Source organism: Chelonoidis abingdonii, chromosome 3 (genome assembly GCF_003597395.2).
Source record: "Chelonoidis abingdonii isolate Lonesome George chromosome 3, CheloAbing_2.0, whole genome shotgun sequence".
Lineage (NCBI taxonomy): Eukaryota > Metazoa > Chordata > Testudines > Testudinidae > Chelonoidis > Chelonoidis abingdonii.
In genome coordinates, this window is record NC_133771.1 from 80428045 (window position 1) to 80451003 (window position 22959).

General features: G+C 40.5%; 1 protein-coding gene across 1 annotated transcript in view; it reads left to right on the forward strand.

Moving 5' to 3' along the window:
• The first annotated feature begins 1820 nt into the window (after positions 1-1820).
• GRIK2 (glutamate ionotropic receptor kainate type subunit 2) overlaps positions 1821-22959 on the forward strand; it is a 600313-nt gene continuing 579174 nt past the window's right edge. The window contains exons 1-2 of the mRNA XM_032799954.2: positions 1821-1944; positions 7343-7746. Of these exons, the coding sequence (XP_032655845.1) occupies positions 7632-7746 (115 nt within the window). The 5' untranslated portion in view covers positions 1821-1944; positions 7343-7631. The remainder of the gene's footprint in view (positions 1945-7342; positions 7747-22959) is intronic.

Sequence of the window (22959 nt, forward strand, 5' to 3'; positions counted from 1 at the left end):
GTATTTGGTCTGTGCACACGTTATCGCCATTACAGTCTCGGGCAAATTAAGCGGCTAATGAATTTTCTGTCGGCCATGGAACTGTGCAGCAAGTAATTAAGCTGTGTACTGTGGGGCCGATTAAGCTGCAAGTCACAGCAACCGGAGCCCAATCGCTGCGAGTCAGTCGCCCGTCTGTACTGGCGGCTTTTTGCTGCACAATGGAATCATTGACTATTTATTTACTCTGCACAAGAAGTCTGCTGTTTACTTAATTACAGGACCTTTTCAGCTCCCAAAAAACTAACTCTTTGATGCACTTTGAGGTCCCTCCCCCCCACCTCCCCCTGGAAACCAGCTCATTGACTGCAGCTGGAGATTGTTTTTGTAATTTCTATGCAGTTCTTTTGGGGATGTAAGCAGCACTTGGTGCGGGATAAGATCTATGCAGTTCTTTTGGGGATGTAAGCAGCACTTGGTGCGGGATAAGATCTGTAATACTGTAGGTCGCACTCTAGGTAGGAAGCGGAACCCATGGGAAGATAGGAGAGCTGAGCTAGGGAATTCCTCTAAAGCTTCCAGGCATAGCTGAGCTGGAAATCAAGAACGGAGTGGGAAGCTGCAGCTAGGAAAGCACGAGAATTCCTGTAATGCTTCCACGCAGGTCTCAAATGGAAGGCAGAAAACAGAGGGAGAATGGGAAAATAGGGAAACTCTTGTAAGGCTGTATAGGAACCTGAACAGGGGAGAGCAGAATGCATGAAATTCCTGCAGCGCTGCTTTAAAGTGGGACAGGGCTCGGGCTTGCTGTCTACAGTTTGTTTCTACAGTTAATTTGTGAGCTTTAGACATATCAGAAGTGAACTCCGGTAATGTTACGGGTCAGGTCGCGTTAGGGAGCAAATCAGAGAGGGAGATAGTAGATGTTTGATCAGATCTTCCCATTAGCTGTTCTGTTGGTTTCTTCCTTTCCAGAACTATGGCCTTTAACAACCCCAGTTCACTCTTCTAGCCTCTGCATCTTTGTCGCCCCCGAGAAATTCGCCTCCACCCCTTACATTCTCACACTGCTGGGACTCGGCTCCTGCGGGGAGCTGGTGGTGGGGAGTGCTAGAACTCAGCTCCTTCCCACTTTTAGAACTGTGTATTCAAGCAAGGAGGGCAAGAGGAATCCCTCATGTGGAAGCAATAGGGATGTAAACAAAGGGAACTAGATTTGTATGTTTTAATACCTTCCTACACCCCAAGACAGCTGCTCTTGAAGAATAAATGCAGATCCTATTCCCACAGCAGGCTATAGGTAACTCAGCTTCCTTGCTGGTATTGTGCACATAAGGACAGCGTGAATTCCTTAGCTCTTCAACCCCCCGATTCTTCCCCACCTTCTCCCTTCCCCTTGGCAGCGGTTCAAATCTTGGCGGTTGCAAGCGCGACGTGTGGTATAATCTCCCTTGTGAACGGGGTCGGCTGTATGGTTCTGCGGTGCCCCAAGCCAAAATGTGGCATCCGGCTCACGGCTGCCTTTGGCCCCAGCTGCGAGAGTAAAGCTCTGTCCTCTCCCAGGAGGTGTCTGCAGCGGGGCTTGCACGTGCCTGCGGGGGAGGGACTGGGCAAAAAGAGCAGCGTCGCAAGCAGCCACCCGCCTGGCCTGTGCTTGAGGAAGGCTCGGCTGGGAGTGTGAGCGGTGCGTGGGGCGCTTCGGGGCCCTGCGGCGGTGGAACAGGCAAAGGAGCTCTGTGCCTTTAAAGGGCGCTGTGCAGCGCTCCCGGCAGGAGGCGTGTCTCTTTGCTGGGCTGCAGCTACCGTCGCTGCCGCTGCTGCTTTCACTCGAGCTCCGCGCGCCGGCTGCACCTTGCTCCCATAGCCCCGCCAACTGCTGCGCTACTTTGTGAGCAGCATCAGTCCCGGGCTCTGCCTGCCCCGTGAACCTGGCCAGCCGCGCCGAGCACCTGTCCGCACCGCAAGGTAAGAACTCCCCTCCGGGGCGGGACCCCGGCCTCGCTAGGGGCTCGCGCCTCTTTGAGTGTCGTGCTTGGGTATTTCTCCTGCTCTCCGTGGAAGGGGGCAAGGAGGGGGCGAGCGGAAGAGGGTGAGGGGCGGGAGAGATGGCACCCGAAAGCCGCCGGGCTGGTGATTGCACCGGGCATGGTTTGTTGTAAGTGGCATTGTCGGGGTTTCTTTGAACAAATCCAGACCGGCTTTCAGCTGACTGAGCTGAGCACTGCTGCCTCCCAGATTCCTACGGACTCTCTAGTTATCAGTCATCCAGCCGGCAACCCCTGTCCTCCAGGTTAGGGCAACAAAAGCAACACCAGCTTCCCCCAAAGTATCCCGGAGGTATCTGTTGCTTTGGTTCTCCGGAGCTGTATAGTCACGATATGCCAGAGCAGAATCGGAGTTAGCCTCAAAAGCTTGAGGGGTGTCGTCTCCTCTTGTGACCCTGCTTACTTCCTTCTCCGGCGTCACGATTTTGTCTTAAAAATACATCAAGTCGCCTTCCTTAGAAAACTAGCCATATGAGGAGAAAAGATGAGACTTGCTCTAACTTAATAGTTAGAGATCTTGGTGGACAATAGTCTGTACTTCGTCTGATGTCTCATCCCCCTTCTCTCCTCCCTTCCACCGTCCGGTCATTTACTACATTATACAACCAACCGTCTACTCTATGATAGACAGTCCTGTTGTTATTGATCAAAGATGAAATTCCGCATCCTTTGAGAAGTTACCCACTGTTAACCTGGCTAGTGTTTGAGGCTCTCTGTATTCAGTGGGAAACATTCCTTTCTGTATCATGTAGTCGTGACTGCCAATACAGCGTGTGTAGTGAAAATGAAGGAATGAGTTCAAATGAAAAAGCTCCCTTCAGTTTTTCCTTAGAAACTTGTTGGTAGAATAAAGAAAAATCCTTCCCCAACCTTTCCCAGATACTGGGGGGGGGGGGGGGCGTAACAGGGGGAGAAAGCTGATGTATGGGTAAAGCCATAAATGTTTGCTTTTGCTGCTTAAAAATATGCCAAGGAGTGCATTGCTGTGAAGTCCAAAAGTGCCTGAACGAGTAAATCTATCACATACTCAGTTCGTTCATTAGGATGCACGTCTCTCCAGCAGCTAAAAAATTAATTACCATCTTACAATGTCATTAATCATCGGCGCAGCAGAAACTTGGTTATAAATCTGGACTAAGCTAATAATAGACAAGGGGGACCTACCGTTTTTATAGCTTGTGGGAGTGGAGTGCAAGTGGGCCGCAATGTGTTTTTAACTGATAACATCAACATTAATTTTAGTACTTTGGCAAACGTTTAAAGGGGAGGACCAGGTTACTAATTTGTCAGCAAATATGCAGTACTTCTGTGTACAGATCTAGTGGGGTTGGTCAGGTGTTGCAGGAGGCTACTGCTTTCCTCTCACCAGATTGCAACAGCAGGAGGACTCTGGTGGCCGACAAGTCTGAGGCGTTTGCAACGATTCACCGAAAAATGTCCAAGGAACAAAGAGTCAAGGACCATATGTCACACGCCGATTCTACATTTCTCTCTGTTATCCTTAGGAGGGAAACAATCAGGAAGTTAAGTGATGTAAGGCCCATGATACAAGCTCTGTGGTCAGTTCTTAGATATGTAGCTATGACCTGATAATGGAAAGAATTGTCTTAAATTGCTGTGGTAAAAATGTATATCCCAGCAGGTGGCAGCTAAGTGGAACTAGATTAACTTTTAGTATAAGTAAAGGACATAAAATATGCTCTGAAGAAGAAAGACTTTGTATAAAAAGTAATCTTTTATATGTAATCGCTTAAAGTAATCGCTTAAATGCATAATTTAAACCAATCCCCCTTTTCCTAAGGAAACATTATTTACATAAGATCATTGGATACGCAGGGCCCACACATAACACACAATTAATAGTCTTTTAATACCCAGCATAGTTTTTAATGAACTTACACAATGTCTACTTAAATTTTTTTTTGCAGCTGAAACATGTATTTTCATATCTGCTTCACCTGTGCGCTGGCCCTGGACACTAAAAACATGTAGCTACCAAGCGGTGAAGTTGAAGAACAAATCAAGACTTATAACAGGAAACTGAATATTTCAACCTTATTGTGTCAGATTATTGGTATGTGGAGGATAGGATCCCAATGGACACCAGCTTCAGCTAGCCCTATATCCGAAAAGAATTGAGTAGCAGGGTTGACAAGCATTGAAAAGACAAGATCAGCTCCCTCAGTAAAATACTATATAATTGGCCGTGTAAATCCTTTAGATGTGTACAATACTGGGAAGGAAAATGCAATGAGGGGCGCTATGGTACTTTTCAGTTTTCATACTAAAATATTTTAGAAGAGAGAAAAAGGGTTTTTTAAAGGAGTTTAATAAGGAGAAACTGAAATCCTCTTAACAGATGGGAATCTGGACATGGTAGAGTTTAGGCTTTAGCTAATTATATGTTTTATAAATTATTTTTAGCCATCAAATGTAGGCAATTTTTTTCACCTAGTTCTAAATATTTGGTGGCATGCAAGACATTCCTTACCAAAAAGTAAGGACGCCATGTAAGAATTCTGAGTTAACCACAATCTTCGTTGAGAAAAAGACATTTTCATAAGATACTAGAGAAATGTGTGGTAGGACATAATAAAGGAGATACTCAAGGCAACCCTGTGAAATACCAACAAAAACATAGTCCGGCCAACATAGTAAAGACTAGAGTGCGTCTTCAAAAGTGTGAATAAAATACATTAATTCCCTTTCTGTATTGGGAAACCTTTGGAGGGGGGAAATGTATTTTGACACGTAAAATGACACATGGCTTAGGTAATATAGCTCAACGGCAATGATGCTTAAGGAGTGGTGCTCTCCGTGGTGCTGAAAAGGGATTGCAGCCGTCCTGTCGCCACGGTATTTCAGCTGGACAGGTCCAGTCGCTGTCCATGGTGGTGACTGCTGTCAGGTTAGTATTGGACGGTTATTGAGGGTGAAAAGAGATAATTTGAATGTCATGCATGTGCACAGGTTTTGGAATGTAGAATATTGAACATTTAATTTTAAAATCCATTTATAATAGATGGTTTTGAAGTTTCAGTGCTTGTATAAGAGCTATGGCAAGCTGGGAATTTTGTCAGTCTTTTATTACAGGTAGCTGCATATTTGTCCAGGTAGTTTAGAAAATAAGTTTGGATAACAGATGGTTAAAATAGTTTATTCTCATTTCTTGATTAATGCTCTACGTTTGCAAAAGAAGACAATGAATCTCATAATTTCCATGCTTTTTTGAAGTTCAGTCTATAAATAGTGCTACATTCTGATAATTCCCAACACAATGAGCATTTGAAGATGCCTAACCTCCGCTAATTCATTACTGTAGCAAAATTAAGAATGCACAGTTACCACTCAAGTCTGTTTTATTCCTCCTTGGATCAAGATAAGATATGAACAAGTAGATCAGAGTAAATGAAACAGCAAATACATGAAAGAGCACCGCAAACTGTACATTTTCTTGAGAGATATTCTAAATGGGAACTGAAGGAGTCGCTAGATATCCTTGCTTTTAGCACTAGTGTTCTTTTTAATGTACTCCAATAGTCAAATCATTTGATTGAATTGCCTGCTAGACTGCAGAAGTAGCCATTCATGATACTTATTTTTGACACTGCAGTTATGCCTCCATTTTAAAGACAAGAAATCAGTAATGTTTAATAAGCCACTCGCAGAATATAAATTTCTTTTCAACAGCATTTTTACAATATCTGAAGAAGACATGGTCAAAGAAAATCAGTAACTCATAAGGGTAGAAAGTTATTGTGAATTGTTAACGCTTTTAGGAACACATGGTCTCTAGATTATAGGTAATTTCAATTTTAATATCACTTATTCTGCATGTCTAAAGTATGCATAGAATTATTAAGAATTAACCATAACTCACGTCTATGTTGCTACACTCTTGATAGATCCAAGACTGTGTTTCTTCAGTCTGACGTTCTGTAAAGCCAAGTCTATGCTGTCTTCATCTGTGATAAAAATCTCTCTCACTGAGATTTTCTTCTGCAATAGAGGGCAGACCCCAGGCAGAATACAGATGAATCTGCATTCATTTTCCTTGTGGGGTACTAGGAATGGTATTTTAATATCTATAATAAAAACCCCAGATAGCTTCAGTGAAAGCTTCACTTCCAGATTTTTTTTAAAATTGCTGTCCATTCTCGACCAATGTGTATTAATGAATGCACATAGGAGTGAATACACAACTTAAAGTATCTTGACTGTATTACCAAGGAAAATCTGAAATGTTGCCGAGAATGAGTGCACCTTTATATGAAATGCATTAGGAAAAGAAAAGAAAAAAAGTCCATAGCTGTTTGAGGATGCAAACTAAATGTCCCAGAAGCAAACTAGCAAGTACTGTTATACTTATTAAGGATAGTGGAATATTATATATGTTTAGACTACAGTCCCATTTTAACCATAGGTCTCGCTATGCAAGTATAAAAAGTAGAACCTTAATAAAACCACAGTCAAAGAGAGTTTAGTGGCGAAGATAGGCGTTTTGGAGTGCAGAATATGAAACATGTAAATCCACACATCCTCTCTTTCAAACAGCACTGTCGTTTCAAGCAAACTGAGCGAAATGAGTATGTAGGAATTTCAATTCAGCATTAGATTTATTTATTTTTTTAACACTGCAAAACTATTCTGTACTTTGCTAAAGCTTCGATGTTCGGTGATCAGAGTCAGCTACAAGTTGCCAAAAGACAATCAGTATACAAGTCATCACGTTTACATTAACAGCATTAAATGTGCATAAGTAATAGGAAGCGAATTAAACTATTGGGATCTTTTTTAGCCTAAGCCTTAGCCTGATACCCTTCATGACATAGTCACCCCTTGTAATACCTCCTCTTTCAGAACTCCGAGGCTAAGTGATTTCCACCCAGCTTGTCAGCTGTTAAAATCCATGAACTGATTTTTATAGAACCGCGCGTGCACGTACACCATAGCTGCCCCTTTGCAGGAAAATAGCTATTGTAGAAAATAAACACAAATAATAATTGTGCGCACGTAAATAAAACGGAGCTGAATTTTCAACGACGCGAGGCGATCAGGTCGGTTACATGGCAGAAATTGGGAAGGCTGCCGGGAAGGCTGCCTGCCAGGCAGCCTTAAGAAGCGAAGAGCTATCTCAATTTTTCTCACTTAATCTTGGCTTCACGTCAGAAGCTGTGCAGCAGTGCAGTAGAATGGGAGCACAGCAAAAGCTTCGCCACTAAAACGCCCGGAGCTTGTTGACTCTCGCTATGTGGCGATAGCTCAGCGATTTCTCGAGCTGGATTACTTATCGATTTCCCTCCTTTCTTGCCTCCCAGGTTTACCCGGCTGGACATTGTGTGTGTTTGGATTTCGCAAGGATTTTCCCCCGACTAACATGGATGTCCCACCATTCCTTGCAGTTGAAGGTTGCTCCTTGGCGCAGTGAATGAAGAACATGCAGGGATTGCTAATGGGTTTGGGAAGCGTAGACTCTCTCCTCTCTCTGTGACCATGCCGTGATCGTGTCTGAGGGCTAACAGTCTACGTATCCTCACTCTTACCCTACCCGGGAACCTGACGCTTAGAAGGGGGAAGTAAGGCAGCGCGTGTGTGCATAGAAACACCATGAAGATTATTTCCCCGATTCTAACTAATCCAGTCTTCAGATGCACCATTAGACTCCTTCTTTGCTTACTGTGGATTGGATATTCTCAAGGAACTACACATGTATTAAGATTTGGTAAGATTTCCCCCGCACTTTACATTATGCATTTCAGGCTGAATACCTATATGCACAATTATGTCGATAGGTGGGGAGCGGGGAGAGAGACGAGGCTCTGGGGGACGCTATTGGAGTCAATTACCGAAGACCTTCTTTATTTTGTGTCTGCATGGCTAAATTAATGTTTGTTGTTGTGTCGCCGATTATAATAATAAATAATAATAGGGGGGAAATGACTGGCAAACGTGCTTCCCGGAAGCTCTGCGGGGTGATCAGAGCTTGTGTGGCTTCCTCGTGCTGTGCCTTTTTTGTTTCCATAGCAGTAGGAAACGCGGCTAAAACAGTCGTTGATTAGTTAAAAATCTGACAACTAGTTGGTAAGTTTCGACCTCCAGCTTTTCCATGGCCCTCTCAGTCAGAGCTTCAGGGCAGATTCAATATTAATGTGACCCTGGAAGAGACCTTCAGCTCTGTTGTTCTTGAAAGATCTTGTAAGTTTACTTTATTGGGAGTTCCGCTGCAGTAGAAAAGATTATTTATCAGCGATTAGTGGGATACCAAAGAGGCATTGATGCAGGGCTATTACACATTTCAGAAAAGCTCCTCTCATCAGGGAAAGTGACTTGGTAATTATTTCCCGTGTAAGACAAAGAGACTGAGAGATGTCATACGCAGAGCAGTGAAAACAAGCATAGCGGTTTCCAAGATCAAAGAAACCCTCAGCGTCTCCTGAAAACTGGTATTAAAAACCGGGTGTGGCATTTCTGCTAGAAAGCCTCCCACATATAGGGTTAGTTAGGGGAGCAGCAGCAAGAGGAATGTTCAACAACAGCTGGAAGCTCATGTTGTTTCCTGCCATTGGGGCAGAGCTGGGCATGAAAAGTTCGGCAAAGTAGATAAGAGTTAAGATGGTGAGAATTGCGAAGAACACTGATCCAGTCAATCGCCAACCTAAGTGGTACTAGCGTAGTGTTTGTGTGTGACTTACTCTCTCATATTGTACACGCGTTGGAAAAGTTGCGGTGCCAAGCAAGCGGCATCCTGTGTGCCAGCTTGTTACCTATGCAAAAGAAAATGCTGGTTTTCCTTTTCTGTATCTGCATTGTTTACACTGTAGCGATTGCAGGAGCCATTAACAGCTCTCGTTTGCTTGGAAAGGTAGACTGTCTTACATTTCTTTTAAAAAATCATTTACATGTTGAATAGAAGGCTGGTAATGATTAAAAAGGCGACGGGTTGTTATTGATCTCGTGTGCTGAATTGCTAGTGTACTTTCTTCAGCCTTCATCTGGTCTAAAGGTAGTGCTTAAGGCACGTTGCTCTTAGCAACCATCTTCAGGAATGCTTGTTTCTTTGGACACGGCTAAACAGGTCCATATATCATTGCGGGTTTTAGTTTGCATTGAATCGGCTCCGTTGCCATTGCAGCGCAATCATGCAATGACTGAATGTCGTCTGGCGCTGCCCAGTTATCCCTCTGTACCCGAAACAGGTTCACAATTGTTGTTGAGCGTTGGTATCTATGCGTTTGAATTACTTTCAGAGGTAGCAATGAAAACAAGCACCCTTCCATCCCCACCATCACCAGATGCTGATCTGTGGGTTCATTCAAACTGGCCTTGTCAGTAGCAGCATCCTTGTTGAATTATGAGGCTGGAACACTTATTAGAATATCATTGATCAACTTGTGTTTTTATATTAGAAAAATAAGAATCTTAAGGTCACAGCGGGGTTTTATTGGGTGCCTTTCCCAAAAGGCTGCCATTGGCCGCATATAGTGTGTTTTCCAGACTAACTTCCTCTCCCAGTCTGTCTTCGGGACATACATCTCGGTTTTGGGGTTAGCCTCCGATGGTTGGTGTTCACACTGGTTTGTTGCAACAAACTAGAAAGACACTTCGGAACCATTTGGTGCCTTTCTGTGCTTAAAAAGTCGCCTTTACTCGCAGTCTCTGCGGGTTGGGGAAGGGGCGGCAAAGTTATTTTTATTTCTGGTGTGGCGCCCTGGGAGTGAGGAAAAGGGCTTCTTTTCGCTTGTCAGCGTGGCCTGTTGCATGTCTCTCATTGTGATCGAGTTTAGTTTTTAATTTAGTCCAGGAGTAAAACTGCCCTTATTCTGAATGTAAATGCATTCCCAGGAGGGTTAGATTGTTTGGCGGAGGGAAGCCGGGAATAACAATTGTGTAAGGAAAATCTTGAATTATTTCAAGTGGTAATCATACCGCACCCTCCTCTCCCCGCCTTCTCCCTCCCCGGCCCCAGTTCCCACCGTGCTACATGCCACTCCGAAATGTCCTTGCTACTGAACTGATGGGTATGGGTTGTCTGTTGTCGCCCATTGGAGTTCTTCCTGGGTTTAGGCAGGAGAGCGGAAGATTCCCTTTAAAAGGCAGCCTGCCAGCCCCCTCTTTTCCTTCGCAGCTAGCAGCGCTATGGCAACAGGAGAGATCTTGTAGCTTGCCGGCGCTGCAGCCCCCTCATTCCTCCTGTGCAAATGAACCCACCATGGAGTCACATTGTCCTTCCCACGGCTGTGCCACTGTTGAGACTAGTCGGCCTGTCCTATCAGCCCCCGCCCTCCCCCTTTCAAGCTACCTTTCAGCAGGCTCACAGGAAAGCCGAACGCCCGGGTTATTTGTCATAGGCAGCCTCACTCACTCATTTTTACCCATGCGCTTTGGATAGGACCCAGTCAAGGCTGATGTGCGACCATAACTAACTCTCCAGTAACATTAAGTCAACCTAGCCTTTACCGACCCAGTCCAGATGCAGGAAAAATGTCTGCGTGGATTTCTGACTCCTGTTGCTGGAGCAGGACCAGCTGATATTTTGGCACCACAATAAAGCGATCCCTTGTAAATGGCATACAGCCAACTCTCTCATTGCAGTTCCCGAATACTTTCCTCTACACAAGCCCAAAAAAACAATAGGCACAAGACTTGCGCCCACGGTAGTCAAGAATCTGAAAGAGAATTAAGGCGAGGCACTGAAAATATTATTGTGATTATAACACGAGGTTCTAGCCTTAGAATAAAAGGAGAGGCCAGAACGGTGTCTTATTTGCATCACTGTTGTCTCCGCTGTGTTAAGGCTAACTCTGGGAGAGATCAATACCTTAGCTCTTGGAGTTGCAGAAATGCACAGGTAAGTCGGTCCGTGGATCACTTTTTAAATGTACTGTTGATTTATAAGAAAAGGAGGTCCTTAACCTGAAACAAACACATCTCTGTGCACATCATTAAGCCGTTCCGTAAATCAGCCCGCCCTCACCGCCACACACAGTGGTCTTTCCATCACTATATTTACCTGTATTTGTTTGCCCACAGCAGCCTACTTACACGCAAGAGTGGGGTCACTGCGTTTGTGAGACCCTCAGACCAAAGCGTTTCAGGACCAAGATAAGCAACTTCGGCTGATGCTGAGTTTAGATGTACCTACTACTGATTTTTTAAATGTCCACGATATTTTCCTAGTGCGCAATCACTTCACCGGGTCCCCTCTTCAAAGCACCACAAGCTGATCAGAAGCAAGCAGTGTTTAAGGATCAGAGTCCTCTGGTTCTAACAAAACAAACTGGACAAAGGAGCTAGGAGGTAGCAGAAATCCGGGTGTAAAAGCAAGGCCCAGCAAGTACTGTTAGTGCTAAGAGGTTAATTATGACAACTATATACAAGTTTATAACAACAGTAACAACTCGTCACTCTCCAGTGTGGTATGGGACAATGGAGCATTTAAAAACATTTGGCTACTTCAAGTAACCTATTTTAGATGTTCTGAGCATTTTAAAATGCCCCATCTTATTTAAATCACACCTTTCAGGATTTCTAAATCATGCTAGGCCCTTCCTGTATTTAAGAGCAGGTATCTGAGGCCGGACAGATCCTGCTCACTTTGTCCTGGTAGTGCATGGACACCATCAGCGTGACAACTGGCTAGAATCAGGAGAACAGAATTTGGTTACTTGAGTTTAATTTACATTTCCCCTAATTACAAGCACTGTCAGTGAATGTATATTGAAGACACAAAGCTCTGAACCATTAGTCCCTTGACCTTATGTCACTCCCTCTCTCTCCTCTTTATTTTCAATGTCACTGTAAAAACAAACCTACAAGGAAATGAAATCACAAAATGCGACTTCTACATACACAAAAGAATGGAAGGCTGAGAATCGGGACTACAACTCCCTATGGAGAGTGACCTTTTGTTGCTCAGCTGTTGTGGACGTCTCCAATAAAAACAGATTCCAAGCCTATGGGGGGAGTTAGCTGAATATTGTGGTTAGTTACTCTTCTAAACTTAATTGCACAGGTTCTTTCCCCCGTGGGTGCAAAAGCAAAGGAAGGTCCAACTCTCTCTCTAAGGGAATGCGGTAGAACTAGGAACTATCAGAACTTCAGGCTGAACTCTGAAAAGCAACTAAACTGAGCCCGTCTCTGGGAAAGCACAGGAAATACTGATCCGTTCCCTCATCAGCCCCTTCGAGTGTTACATTTGCGTGTTTGCGCTTCATCAAATTGGGGAAATTATGTCCAGAAAACGATTGAAAGTGGCTTTATTGTCTTAAAAATAAAAAGGAAAACTCACCTCATTTCTGGTCTCTTTTCTAATGGCTCCCAGTGACAGGAATTACAGCAGGGGCTTCTTCAGTGAAGATTTGGCATTTGGGCTTCACCTCCGTTACTGCTTCGTTGTGTTCATTCCCACTGAGCCAAATGAGTCTCTTTTCATAGAAACTTTTACCACGCGCCAGAATGAGGGAGACACTACGTGGCCAGCAGCTGGAATTAGCTTCTAATGTCATAGCGGATGGCCAGCTATGTATTACCGACCGTTTTGCCAGACCATCATTAAAACTAGCAAAGGCACTAGGTAGCATACAGGGAAAGCTGCGTTTCTGGACACTGGGCTCATATAGTTTGCAGGCTCGCCAGACGTGCATCTATACCTCTCGGGCAATAGTGTTTTACTGCTTTGTACTCTGTGTTAGGCGTGTGGAGTTTCTTTCCATTTGATTCCTCTTCCGCGGACACGACTGTGCATTGCTATTGCAATCCTTGAACTGGGAAGGTAAAGTCAGACCGAGTTTAAGTGGAAGGATCTATTCTATTTACCTATCTTTCGACATGTACTTAATCTATGCGTGTGCACGTGTGTGGTGTGTGTGTTTGGGGGGAGGTGGTATCTGTCTTCAGATCAGGGAAACGGTGAAATCTGGAAAAAAGCTTTCGGGTTCAGCAACCCTTAAAGATTCAGGACTGGTGTATTGCTTTCTTTTCTTATTGGAAGCTAGTGAAAATTTTACTTGCCAAGGGCAAGGAGCCTTCAAAGTGTATTAAAGTCCTCAGAGCGAGGTATTCAAAATCTGTCTTAAACACAACAACAGCAGCAGCAATCTTGTGGAGGAAGAGTAAGGTTAAGAGCCTCGGGAAGAAAGGAAGGAGGTGAGAAGCATTGTTATTGACTGGTCCAGATTAAACAGCACAGAGGAAGATTTCAATTTGATAACGTCACAACCATTCCTGTTTGTCTTTGCTGCTTCTGCTGACAATTTGGTAAGGTAATTAAACTGGCTGATTGAAGTCGCAGTGGTCATGGGACGATAAAGACCATTTGGATTTAATGGAATTTAAAAACAACAGTGCGCTGCACACAACTCTTACAGAACAAGAATTTTAATGACCCATTCAGGGTGCTGACTAAATAGAATGTCCTGAACAAGTTTAATTGAAAGGGCAAACGAGATTAGCTGTACACAGTCTTTATTGCTGTAGATAGGGGAATTAAAATTATCCTTTTAAAAGACTCATTATTACATTATCAAGATTGAATGCAGGTAAGCTCTCTTCTATGCTGAGCTTTTGGAATATCCCTGGATCCCTTTGCCCCACTGTTTAGAACCAAGCACACTTATACAAGGGTTTGCACACAACTGTCTCATGAATCAAGTGATCAGAAGTATAACTTACTTTTTTTATTGACTGTTACTGATCTTTGGAAGGCATGGAAAGTTCAAGTAATGCTTTCAATGTAAATGTGGTTGATGAGTGAAATGGTTTCTGTTACTGGAGATAAGAAACCATAGAAAAAGAGATTTACTTGTCTCTTCTAAATGTGAATACTAAGGATTTTCCTTTTAACAAGGAGAAAACCTACTCCCATCAGAAACTAACAAATGTTTTGCAGTCAATGCAAACAACTGCAAGTCTGAGGTCTCATATTTAGATTTACATATATTGTTTTTTCAGAGTTTTAATCCTTCTTTCCCTTAATCTCTTCTGCTGAAACTATTATTATATGTTCCGTGAATAATGCAAAGGAGAAACTAGAAAGTACCTTATTTTCATACTCTCCAATTTGCAAGGGAAATTAATGTTGGCTGAATAATCTTATTATAAATGTGCTGCAATGCATGTTAGAAGATTAGATTAAACAATGCACAACATAACAGTATTAGGTCACATATGAACTGAAACTTGGGGAATCAGAGGCCAGTGTGATGTTAAGGTGCTTGCAAATTTCCCTTATTGTTTTGTACTTTATTATTTTTTGACTGTTTAGTTGTTTTAGATCCTTTGTGATATGATGAGGTATAGTAATAATAATGTTAATAATAGTGTTATGTTTGTAAAACAAATTTAATTTCAGAAGATTCAAAGCATTTTGCAATCATTGCATTTAAAATTTTACATTATATGTAGTGATCACTTTGTCACTGGAGTGGAGCCACCTCTGCATTGACCAAGGTGATATTTTAACAGCATACCGTAACAGCAGTTCAGGGTAGAAAATGAAGAAGACTATCTTATTCAATTGAACTAATGGGGCGATTTTGTTTAGGCCAGAATTGGAATACATGTATTTGAACATGACCAAGGCATCAGGCCTGCCAGTCAATGTGTTCCATGGATCTTAAAGTTGCCAAAAGGCACTTTTACATCTCATCCAAAAGGCACACTTGGATCAAAATCTGCAAGTAAATAGTAAGGTAGTTTTGCATCCAGGATTATCTAAGAATTTTTCTTGGGTAAGCATTCGCTCTTCTGTAGAGATTTTTGGGAATCCATTCTGATCCATGTATTCCAAGTGAATCTCATAGGCTTGGGAGAGAAATTTCCAGATGCTTCAAAAGGTGCAGAGCTTTTTCTTCCTGGTTAGTTTGGTTTAAATGAACATACAGTAGCTGCATTTGTCACTGCATAATGTCAGACCCATAACTGGATGTCTGTAGCAAGCTGAGGGGTAGTTCAGCATGTAACTGTACTGTGATCTTTGTAGAGAATACCATGTCAGCATCCACATAACGGAAGCTCATTTCATTTATTGGGTCAACAAGATTTCAAATGTTTATAAGCAGCAGCTGTCTAGTTTGGTTAACCACATTCTGCCCATGACAATTCCCCTCCAGTTTGCTACATTTCATATTCTTCATGTTCATTCCTGTACATTGGCCAAACCGAACACTCTCTGTGCAAAAGAATAAATGGACACAAATCTGACATCAGGAATCATAACATTCAAAAATCTGTAGGAGAACACTTCAGCCTCTCTGGTCACTCAGTAACAGACTTAAAGGTGGCAATTTTGCAACAGAAAAGCTTCAAAAACAGACTCCAATGAGAAACTATTGAACTAGAATTAATTTGCAAATTAGATACCATTAACTTGTGCTTGAATAGAGACTGGGAGTGGCTGGGTCATTATACAAATTGAAGCTATTTCCCCATGTTAAGTATCCTCACACCTTCTTGTCAACTGTCTGGAATGAGCCATCTTGATTATCACTACAAAAGCTTTTTTTCTCCTGCTGATGATAACTCATCTTAATTAACTTCCACCTTTACATGTTCTCTGTATGTATATATATGTTCCATTCTATGCATCTGATGAAGTGGGCTGTAGCCCACGAAAGCTTATGCTCAAATAAATTTGTTAGTCTTGAAGGTGCCACAAGTACACCTGTTCTTATTCCTTAACTCTGTTAAACTTGTAGCATTTCACCACAGAGGTGATTGCATTTAAAAGGTAGGTGAAGCAAATCCTGCATACACGTTTTAAAATTTTTTGGGATGAAAACCACTGCTTAAAGGAAGATTTTATTACTTATTATGGTTACTAAAACAACTTAGGGACATGCGCACTTTACATCGAGGGCACAACACATTTTCCAAATATGTTTTTTTGTCATTTATTATATAATATAAATGGTAACTATGACATGTTCCCCCTCCCCCACCTTTTTGCTGTTATGGAAACAATTTATTAGGCCCAATCTGCAATAATTTATTACATAAATAATACAACTGACTTCAGTCTATATGAATAAAGATTACAGGATGAGATGACGGATCTGTACTTTTACACAGATTCCAGCAGTAAGCAGCAATATGTCTTACACAAAATAATCTTAAAGATGAACTGCAAAGGAAAGAAAAATGGGATTGTGTCTTTTTTTCCTTTCCTTTGTTGTTTATAAAAAATGAAAAATGTTTTTTATTTCTTTTTTGCAAGGTCTTGAACTTCCTAACTTTCATGGGAAACTCCATCGATGACTGGAAAACTAATCAGTTTATGACATCAGAGAAATTGACATCAGAATGAGAGAATACATGATTTTTTTATCAGAATATTTAAAGCTATTTGTTTTTGTTACACCTACTTACCTCAAACTCCCTAAGGGGGAAAAACATTTTAAAGAAAAAGATAGATTTTTTTAAACATTCAACAGCCTTATCTTTAAATTAAAGGCTGAAAAAATTGGAGCTGAGACCTTTAACTAGCAAAAATACCAATAGGACTACTAATGGTAGTAAGCACTACACCTGGTAGTAAGTGTTTGCAGGATCAGGCCCTGGATTTATAAACTTGCTATTCCCTACTCCCCAGTGATATAATTAATATTTATTCCTTTCAATATAACAATACATTTGAATGTGACATGCAAATTAGAACCTGCCATTTACTGGACTAGTTGAGATTACTGGGTAAGGACCTGATTCTGAAACCTATATAAAAAACAGTCCCCCTGAAGTCAGTAGGACTATGCAGCTGAGGAAGGGCTGTCAGACTTGGCCTGTAAAATGCAATCCCTGTTTTGGTTAAGGCCCCAGTTCAGCAAACTGTCTCTAATAAGCAAAGCACTTAAGTATATGCCTAATTTTAAGTGCATAATAAATCCCATCGATTTCAGTGGAATTTATCTATGTGGTTAAAGCTAAACACATACATAAGTGCTGAATAAGAATAGTCTTAAGCATTGTTTAAGTGCCTTGATGAACTGGGGCCTAACTCTATGGCAAAGCTCCAATTGAAGTCAATGATTAAGTCCGTACTGAGAGAATGATGTTTGGACAGCATGTAATCTTGATTTTCAAAGAAGATATTATCCTGTGTTTATACAAAAACAATGCTTTCTTTAAAGCTGTCTTTATAATAAACTGACTGCTGGTGAATTCCAAATACTGTTATTAAAATGTTCACTCATGTATATACAGTCTAATAGGGAATAATTCAAGTACTGTACATTTATTAAGGATATACTTATAATTGAAGTTGCCATTCATTTGGGCTTTTATGGTTCTGCTATAGTTTATAACTGATGTATATCTATATTTATACTGCTAGTTTAAAGTAACACAATTATGGTATGTCTATAGAACATACCATAATAAAAATAATCAAGTATCCATGTTATTTTAACAAGAAATGTGTGAACTCCACAGCCCACTGTGTTCATTTTTATTGAGGCCTTCATCATTTTTTTTGCAAGTAATCAACTGTATTGTTAAGATAATTTTAACTTCTGCCTGAACTATTTAATTTGGAGTACCGTAACTAGAAAAACTGGTTATTTTAATTAGGGGTCGGGGGGAATACAATAATACAGTACTGATTTATATTCATAATTAACTTTGCATCATCCATCAGTAGCAGGCATCTTGTCTAGATTATTATAGAAATACATTTTCTTTAGCTGTGTGAGATAGCTCAGCGCTGCTGGGGTCACTTCAGTGTGTCTTATTTTCATGCCATAGCTATAGATGTAACTATCAATTGGGTGCACCTTTTAATTTATCCATAATTCACAATTGCATTTTATGGACCAAATTTAGGAGTAACATAATGTGCAGTGTAAATTACAAGTCGATGAAAATTGCACCTGTTTACTCCAGGTCTCGCCTTTGCCTGGCAATGTTGGGGATAGCATAGGCATAAGTGTAAATTGATTGATGTGGTTCCTTTGAAGTAAATGGAGCTATGCTTGTTTACACCAGCTGAGGATCGGGCTCTGTGTGTGTTTGGAGCAGAGAGTACGTTGCTGTGTGTGTTTGGAGCAGAGAGTATTTTATATTCTCTTGTTAGTTGTTTATCTTGCTTCATACTCCTGCCTCCTTGGTGAATGTTTTACACAGTCACTAAATGCGAAGTCAGTGTAAATTATGCTTCTTTGCCACTACCCCCACTATAACTGTTTTATGACCAATTTATTCCTGATATGTGATTTACACCACTGAATACATTATTGCTGAATTTGGCCCACAGACTTCCATGGGCTTAGTATCCACTCAACAGCTGTGTTTACTGCATTTGTTCCTGTACATTTATATTATATTTTTTTATTACATGTGTAGTATATACACACACGTGCACGCACGCGCACACACACACATGTCCATATTTTAAAGGTAGGCATGAGCAACCAAATGTATACAGCTGCATGGCCAGAGTTTTGAACACAAATATCTGGTTTGTCCCCCTTCCCTCCATGACCAGGGCATATAAAATGGTCACGTGTGCACAGAAGCACTTCATTTGTAAGTACACATCAGTTATTAATATACATAATTAGACATGTTTAACAGTATGCATGCGCTTGTGTGTGCTTGCCTTTGCAACTGTCAGTGTTCAGAATTTCCAACATCTGTAATGTAATAATATGTAGCACTTCTTATCTTGAAAGAATTATATAAACTTACTATTACTTATCTGCTTAATCAACAGTTTGGGTGTGATTTGTGTGTTTTTTGGAAAGGCATAACTCAAATTCATTTCACTGGGTGTTGTGCCTGTGTGAAAAAAGAAGTATATATCTCTTGAAAAAGGCATGCTGTATTGTGTTTAATTCCTAAAAATACACTTGTACTTCTATTTTTGGCATTTTTTATTGAATTCCATAGTCATACCCTATTCCTTTTCCATAATTAATGTCTGTGATATCAGTCTGTCCCTCCAATTCAGCTGTATTTTCTGCCCTACTTTTTACTGGATACAGAGATTGAAACTTTGGTATCAACGACCCAAGCAGAAAGATGTTTTTGTCCAACCTGACTGTTCTTTGGCACTTGTGGGCTTTCTCCCAGCTCCCACTTCAAATAATAATACCCCCAAACTTGGTCAATTTCCTCTACCATCAATCTGGCAATTTCCTCTGGACATTTTCCTTTGCCATCTATCTTTAAGGTAAATTCTTTCCTATCAGGAAACAGTATTACAACAGGGACTATTTCACTGAAGACTGTAGGAGGTATGGACATGAATTGTGATCCCTTTTAATTAGTCTCTTTCTCATCTTATCTCTGTCTTACTCATTTAACAAAATATTTGTGCAGATTGGGGATCTCTTAGGAGTCATGGCATTTATACCAGCGTAGCTGAGATCAAAATTTGCTAATTAACTCTGCCAGTTATCTTTGTTAGTCTTTTTCATTGGCTGTATGGACTATGGACCTGATTCTAGCCTCATACCAGCATAGATCAGGGGTTTCCCTTTGGATCAGATGGAATTTTAAAGTAGTGTGAGACTTTAAGTAGTGTCAAATTTAATTTTATACATTTGTGAGGCTAAAGGACTATGGTTTTTTTTGTTTCTGTTTATTTGTAATATCACGAGGGCTGTATGTGGGTCCTATTTATATATAAGGAAACAAAAATGCAAAAGATTGGATTGTGCTTTCATGCTTTCTGTAAGGCTATCTAAGCATTATATAGCTCATTTGTGCACTAAAGTTTGTGAAACAAAAGTAAATCGTATACAGTGAGCATTAACCAAAACAGATACTTAGCCAAAATAAATTCAGTGTTTCTGTTGTAATAAATGACAATTTATTAATAATTTTATAGATTTTTAAGGCCAGAAGGGACTATTAGATCATCTAGTGTGACCTGTATAACACAGGTCATAAAATTTCATACAGTTACCCCTGTATTGAGGCCAATAGCTCATGTTTGACTAAAGCATCTCTTCCAAAAAGGCATCCAGTCTTGATCTAGAGATTTCAGGGGATGGGGAATCCATCACTCCTGTTGGTAGTTTGTTCCATTGGTTAATCACCCTCCCTTTTTAAAAAAAGTACCTTATTTCTAATTTGAATTTGTCTGGCTTTAATTTCCAGCCATTGGTATTGTTAACTAATACACCATAAAAAAGAACATTAAAGTCATGGAGCGAGACCTTAAAATATTGGGTGGGAAAGCTTCAGAGAATGGTTGGTAGTGGTTTGGTTCTTAGTGATCGCATCTTTATTACATTAATTGGAAAGGTTATGCCTGTTGCTTTAGAATTGGTCTCACAGTAGTAATAAATGCAACTGGTTTTACTGACAATAACTCATATGCAATCAGACACTTCCTGTAGTACGTAAAATGAAAGTGACTAATATAGTCATGGAGCCTTAACATACCACATTGTCTGTAGCAAAAGTGTCTTTTTTAAAGCAAGAACTCTGTGTTATTCAATGAAATTTATCCTATAAGGCAGGAAATCTCTATACGAAATTTTACAGCTCCAGAATTCCACACTGTAACTCAAGGAGAAAAGCAAAAACCATATGTGAGAATGTTAAGAAATACATGTTTTTTTAGAATATAAGCATCTCTTTACCTAAAATCAGCAAGATCATTTGTTCTTTAAAAGTAATTAACATTTTTATATCTGTTACATTTAGGCTTTATATTTCTTAACTGCAACACACATACTCAGCTGGCTATCAGATACATTCTGCTCATCTCAGCAATAGAAAGATAATCATATTCTTCTCCTGAAGTCTTTAAGAAATTCATAGAATAATTTCAAGTATTATATAAATAATTCATTCTTTTTGCTGCACGTTACGGCATTTAACAAGGACCAATATCAGGACTCAGAACCTTAGGGAAACTAATTTGTAGCATTATTACTTCTCTGATTTTTATCTGTTCTATATTGTTTAGTGTTTTCATGACCTAGTATCTTCACAAAAGTCCCCCTTTCTCTGTGATGTCTGAAAAAAACCTTTTTCTCTATTCATGCATATCACTTTTTGGTGGCATGCAAAGGAGGACCCATAAACACTTTTTATTTGTCTTTTTGTCAAGAAGTACATAAAAATGTAAGCATTCCTGTTTAACACAAAAACTAGTCAGTTACTGTCACCCTGTTACTGTCACTCAAACAAATCAAACTGAACTTCAAATACTTTGTCTGTATCACATCTCCTGAAATTGGCATCTGAAAAATTACTGTATTTGACAAGTTGAATTAAGCAGACATGTACAGCCAAATTCTGTTCTTAGTTTATATCACCATGTAAGCAGAGTAATTCCATCTCCTTCAATAAAATTATATTTAATTTACACTGGTGTAACTGAGATTAGAATTTGGCATGGTAGATTATATGTAGAACCTTTCTTTAAAGTAAAAATAAAAAAAAATGGTAAAGATTTAAAAAGCGACCTGATTTTGGACACCTCAGTTATTCAGTGCATAATTTGAGACACTTTTTGGTGCCTGATTTTCCATTGAGATTTTCCACTGAGATCCTTAAACGTGCCTGAAAATGGCCACTGGTTACCTCGCTCTAGTCACAAAGTTTTCAGAAAATTCTGGAATCAGTTTGATGATGTTCTGAGAGCATTGCTGGTGTAACAAAATGTAGATCAGTTTTAAGACCTTAATGATAATGATCACATTATTTATGTTGTGAATGGAAGGAGCCATGACTGGTGTACAGGAGCGTATACTGCACTTCACAAATGGACGCAGCACTGTACATGCTACCCCTGTGTGCTGGGGAGCTCTGGGAGATGCATGTGGCTGGATTTCAATGATATTCAGTGATATAGTTTATATATTGCTTTGGGATCCTTGAGGTTGAAAAGCACTACAAAAATGTATAATATTACACTTAATAAAGTTTATGTTTTCAGATCCTGGCAAAGTCTATCATTCATTGCAGTAAACCTTAGTATGAGGTCTGTGCTATGGATTAGAAAAAAATAATGTAACAAAACTGCATTAAAAAGACATTAAAAGGTTTGTCTTAAACCAACCAAAGCAAGGAAAAGCTCATTTAAGGATCAAACCAACATTATCTAGTCACAACAGGACATCATCTCCAGCATCACCCAATTGTGACCTCTTGTGTCTAGACACTGGAGGTCTGAAGCTTAGTTATGAATGTCTAGGTTTTTGTGACCTTCAGGCAGACCCTTACTGTTAGTTAAATGTTGTTTTTATTGGAGGTTAAGGTAAAAATATACTGTGTTTTTATGTTAAGTAATGTAGAACGCTTCACTGTGCCTTCTTCATTCTTCGTTGCTTTACTATAGCCAGCAAGAACCAGCCATAACAACAAAGAATTAAAAGCTACTTAGGCCATCTGAAGCATAGATATTGCCAGTTCTGGCCATCTACTTAGCTGATGTAAAAATACCATAGCCCAAACAACAAAATGTACACTAAAAAACATGAATAGAATGCTGGATTTATTTATTCCAAAAACTACAGGTCTCTACCACTTGAGATAAAGGAGACACTCGCTGAACAGTTTGTGTTAGCTTTAGTTGGGCTTTTTATTTTAATTGTTGACTGCAGGCAACCGCTACAGAGCAACATAGGATCTCTATAAACTGAGGATAGGCACTAGTCGGCAATAGTCATATATGCTCATGCCTATGTGCATGTGCACGTGCACACACAAATACGTTCCTGATCCTGCAACCTTTATGCAGAAAAAAATAACTCCCATTTGTCCGAGTATTCTTTAAAATATAAGTTAGAGGAAAAGGAAGAACTGTGCAAGGCTAAACCTTTGAGTCTTCATGAAAGGACTCATAGGACTATATATCTGTTTCATGACAAGTGGTGTGAAAATGGGATAACAAAAAAGTTGTGAAGGTAGCAGAAGCTGTTCTGCTACAGCATGGTGAAGACTTCATCAGTATTTTCTCAGTCTTGGTGGAAATAACTGTTCAGGG